At 42.6% G+C, this 4,447-nt stretch overlaps 1 protein-coding gene across 1 annotated transcript; it reads left to right on the plus strand.

The window, feature by feature from the left end:
- The first annotated feature begins 681 nt into the window (after positions 1 to 681).
- Naf1 (nuclear assembly factor 1 ribonucleoprotein) lies at positions 682 to 4,400 on the plus strand. The gene is made up of 2 exons (XM_048791743.1): positions 682 to 1,246; positions 4,300 to 4,400. The coding sequence occupies exons 1-2, from the start codon at positions 882 to 884 to the stop codon at positions 4,361 to 4,363; spliced, it is 429 nt and encodes a 142-aa protein (XP_048647700.1). The 5' UTR covers positions 682 to 881; the 3' UTR covers positions 4,364 to 4,400.
- Positions 4,401 to 4,447: the final 47 nt, after the last annotated feature.

Below are 4,447 nucleotides of genomic sequence, written 5' to 3' on the forward strand. Positions count from 1 at the left end.
TTTTTTTTTTTTTTTTTTTGAGACAGGGTCTTGCTAAATTGCTGAGGCTGAATTTGAAATTGTGATCCTCTGGCCTCAGTCCCTGCCATTACAAGCATGCATCACTGCGCCCAGCTTTTCTTTGAGATGTTTGATAAATGTGCTTTCTACCTGTAGAAATCTAACTTCAATTAAATTACCAGAAAGGTCTTTTCAAGATGTCCTGGTTTAAATCGGACATGATGACAACCACCTGTAATCAAAGCGACTGGGGAGGCTGAGGCAGGAGGGTCCAAAGTTCGAGGCCAGCCTCAGCAATTTAGCGAGGCCCTAAAAATTTGTTGAAATCCCATCTCAAAAAAGGCTGAGGATGTGGCTTAGTGTGCCTGGGTTCAATGCCTAGTTCCCGGAGTTGGGGTGGGAGTGGAGGGGACAAATACAAAAACAACTGGCTTAAGATTCTGCTGTACACAACCTAGCACTCCTCGGGCACCTCTCCTGTTCCCTAATCAGGCTTCAAATCGGCGCTCCGAGTAAAAGTGGCCGAGACTCAGGTACAGAAAGCCCTGCTTTCTGGCCTTTCATGTGTGAGAAAGTTCACAAGCAGCAAAGAAATCTATGGACTGTGGCCTACTTCCCAAGGGCCCTGGTAGGCCCGCCTCCAGTGAACGGCGTCGCGCCGTCGCGTCACGTTACGTCACACGCTCTCCCGGAAGTGCCGCTGAATAACGCCGGGGGCGTGTCTTTAGGCTTCTCCGCGTGTAGTTACCTGTGGAACGCGGGACCTTTGCGTCTGGCGCGGTTGTCTCCCTTGCAGAGGGAGTTTTACTTTCTTTGGCGGGAGACGAGAGATTGTCTGCAGGTCCGGAACGTGAGGCCTTCTCGGTGTCTGGCGCGGCGCGATGGAGGTGGTGGAGGCTGCCGCCGCTCAGCTGGAAACCCTGAAATTCAGTGGCCCTGGCTCTGGGGTTGACCATGGTGCAGAGGTGCGGTCTCCGGACTCAGTTCCCGCGCCGGGGTCGCAGCCGCCGCTGCAGTCGGAAGAGGGTTGCCCAGACCGTGAGCAGGCCGTGGAGGCTCAGCCTGCAGGGGAGCAACCACCACCGCCTTCCCTGAGCGCCGAGGCGGGCGGGAGCCCTGAGCCCCAGCCTGCGCCAGAACTGCCGCGCTGCGGGGCCTGCATCACCGGCCCGGCCGCCACCCGGCTGGCGCAGACCCCGCACTCCTCGGAGACCTCGGACTCAGACTCGGACTCGGACTCTGACAGGTGGAGTGCCTAGGAGCCCCGGAGCTGCGGGGATGGGGCTTGTGTGACCCACGCTGGGAGCGGCACCTATGAGCCCAGAAGGTGCCGGGGTGGGCTTAGAGGGCGGTGAGGTAGCTGGTACTCGGGGCGCACGTGTTGACCTCGAGTTTGCACTGCCCTTTGCTTAGCTCTTGCCTTGCACGCTACTTTTCTAAATTTGATAGCCAAAGTGGTTTTATGTATGGGGAGTGTAATTTTCAATTCGAAGTCTGTTTTTTTTTTTTTTTCTTTTAACTATTCAGTTTGGCATATACTCTTGTGGCTGTAACTTTTTGGGTCAGATCTGAGTTACAGTTGTTTTGTTGTTGTTGTTGTTGTTGTTATTTGTGTGTGTGTTAAGTCTAGAGTGTAGTCCTGGGTTTTTTTTTTTTTTTATCAGATGAAATAAGGATCATAAGCATATTTTGTGTGTTCTGAAGTTCTTGAAAATCATGTTAATTTTAGAATCCTTGTAGGGAGTACAAGTTCATGAAATTAGCTAAACAGTTATTTAGTTTTTTATGCTCTAAATACGTTTTATAAAACAACCCCTCCTTGTGTCTTGTGAGAGAAGGCTCCAGTATATGGCTTGTAATAAAACCTCATTGAACATTACCTACAAATATTTGAATAATTGGGGGGTGGGGCAGGTACTGAGGATACACAGTGAGGAGAAAAGGAGTTTTCAGGGTAATATCAACTAAGAGTAGAGGGTATGGAGAAGGATGAAGAATTTAAATACAGCAAGAAGGAATGTATAGAGGAGAGGGGCAAGTAAGCCATTTATAAACAAGGCAGGATATTTTGGCAGTTCTCAGATTATAATCATCTTATGGGATTTCAGAGTCCATGTCACTAGGAAAGTGAAGTAAGTGCTAGATGATCTGGGGACAAGTTTTGAAGGCAGGCATTGGGGTATGTCATTCCAATAAACCGAACAATGTTGGGACAGTACTGACCATATGCGGATGATGGAAGGAGGTACCAAATATTTGAAAAAATGAAAAGTGGTACAACCATTGCCCTGTACTAGTAGTTAGACAACGTTTTGATACATATATGTGGTATTTGGTTTCAGGTTTTTGGTAACCCAGCATGGTTTTCAAAGAATTATGTTAGAGTACTAATAGAGTATAGTAGCAATTTGAGAATTGCTGTGGGAATTAGGGAAAGAAGTAAATTTGGTGAGTGGGGGGTGGTTTCATAGGAGATAATATTTGAGTTGAAACTATAAAGAGAATTTTTCTGGGTTGAGGGCATTGCAGGCAAGGAAAATAGCGCAAGCAGTGGTGTGTTGTGAAAATGTTAGGGGCTATGGAAAGTTATATGAGTTTGTATGCTAGATATGGGATCCATGTGAGAAGTGGTGGGAGATGGGATTGTGGAGTTTACCAGGAACCTGATTGCTAAGACTCTTAAGATCTCATGCTAAGGAGCGTGACTTTCATATTGGATACAGTATAAATTTACAGGAAAACTTTTTTTTCCTACATTTTTTTTGGCACGTTATAGTTGTACATACTGATAGAATTTGTTTTTTATATTTGTACATGCACATAATACACTATAATTTGTCCAATATCACTCCCAAGCACTTTGCCCATCCCACCCCATTTCCCACCTCTTGGTCCCTTTCCTCTACTGATTTCCCTTTCCTTTTCATGAGAGCCCTCCCCCCTTTTTTTCCTCTCTAGCTTCCACATATGAGAGAAAACAACCTTCTGAGTTTTGATTTATTTCGCTTATCATAATGGTCTTTAGTTCTATCCATTTTCCTGTAAGTGACATAATTTCATTTTTCATTATGGCTGAATAAAACTCCATTGTGTATATATACAACATTTTCTTTATCTATTCATCGTTGATGGACACCTAGGCTGGTTCCATAGATTGGTTGTTGTAAATTATGCTGCTATAAACATGGGTATGCATGTATCATGCTAGTATGATGACTTTAATTCTTAAGGATAAATAATGAGAAATGTTACAACTGGGTCATATGGTGGTTCCATGTCTAGTCTTTTGAGGAACCTCCATACTGATGTTTGTACTATTTTACAGTATCACACCAACAGTGTGAAAGTGTTCCTTTTTTCTCCACATCTTCTCCAGCATTTATTATTATTTGTGTACTTGGTGACTGTCATTCTGACTAGCATAACATAAAATCTCATTTTGATTTGCATTTCCCTAATGACTAACAATGTTGAACGTTTTTTATGTATTTGTTGGCCATTTGTATTTCTTTTGAGAACTGTCTGTTTTTAATTTGAGTCTGTCATTTATTAATTGGGTTATTTGCTTTTTTGGTGTGAAGTTTTTTGAGCTCTTTTATGTATTCTAGATATTAATCCTCTGTCAGAAGAGTACAAAGATTTTCTCCAATTCTGTAGGTTCTCTCATCATATTCCTAATTGTGTCCCTTGGTGTGCAGAAGCTTTTAAATTTGATGCCATCCACTTATTAATCCTTGGAATTATTTCCTGAGCTTTAGGGGTCCTATTGAGAAAATAGTTGCCTAGTTTCTGGTCTAATTCCTAGGTCTGATCCATTTTGAGTTGATTTTTGTGCAGGGTGAGAGATAAGGATATAGTTTCTTTTTTCTCTCTTTTTTCTTTCTTTCTTTTTTTTTAAACATATGGATAATCAGTTTTCCCAGCATCATTTGGAAAAAAGACTGTCTTTTCTCCCAGTGTATGTTTTGGGCTATAGATATGTGGGTTTATTTCTGTGTCTTTTATTCTTTACCAATGGTCTGTGTGTCTTCTATTCTGTACCATTGGTCTATGTGTCTTTTTATGCCAGTATCATGCATATGTTACCATAGCTCTGCAGTGTAATTTGAAGTCAGGTATTATGATGTCTCTAGTATTGCTTTTTTGGCTTAGAATTGATTTTGGCTATTCTCTGTCTTTTATTCTTCCAAATGAATTTAGGACTGTCCTGTGAAGAATGTCATTGATTTTTATCTTGGATGTAGTATTAATTTATAGAAAAACTTTTAAAACTTTTCTATATGATTGAATATTTTCTAGTGAAAAGTGGAAGAAGCTGGGCACAATGATGCATGCTTATAATCCCAGCTATTTGGAAGACTGAGACAGGAGTCCTGATCACAAGTTCAAGGCCAGTATGGGCCACTTAACACCCTGTCTCAAAATAAGGGATGGGGATGCAATTCAG

Source organism: Marmota marmota, unplaced genomic scaffold (genome assembly GCF_001458135.2).
Source record: "Marmota marmota marmota unplaced genomic scaffold, marMar, whole genome shotgun sequence".
NCBI classification, from domain to species: Eukaryota; Metazoa; Chordata; class Mammalia; order Rodentia; family Sciuridae; genus Marmota; species Marmota marmota.

Excerpts from the sequence above, each read along its gene's own strand:
- Naf1 (XM_048791743.1), top strand. The coding sequence starts at position 882 with ATGGAGGTGGTGGAGGCTGCCGCCGCTCAGCTGGAAACCCTGAAATTC. Across the intron at positions 1,247-4,299 it reads TCGGACTCGGACTCTGACAG|TGAAAAGTGGAAGAAGCTGG; the intron begins GTGGAGTGCCTA and ends AATATTTTCTAG.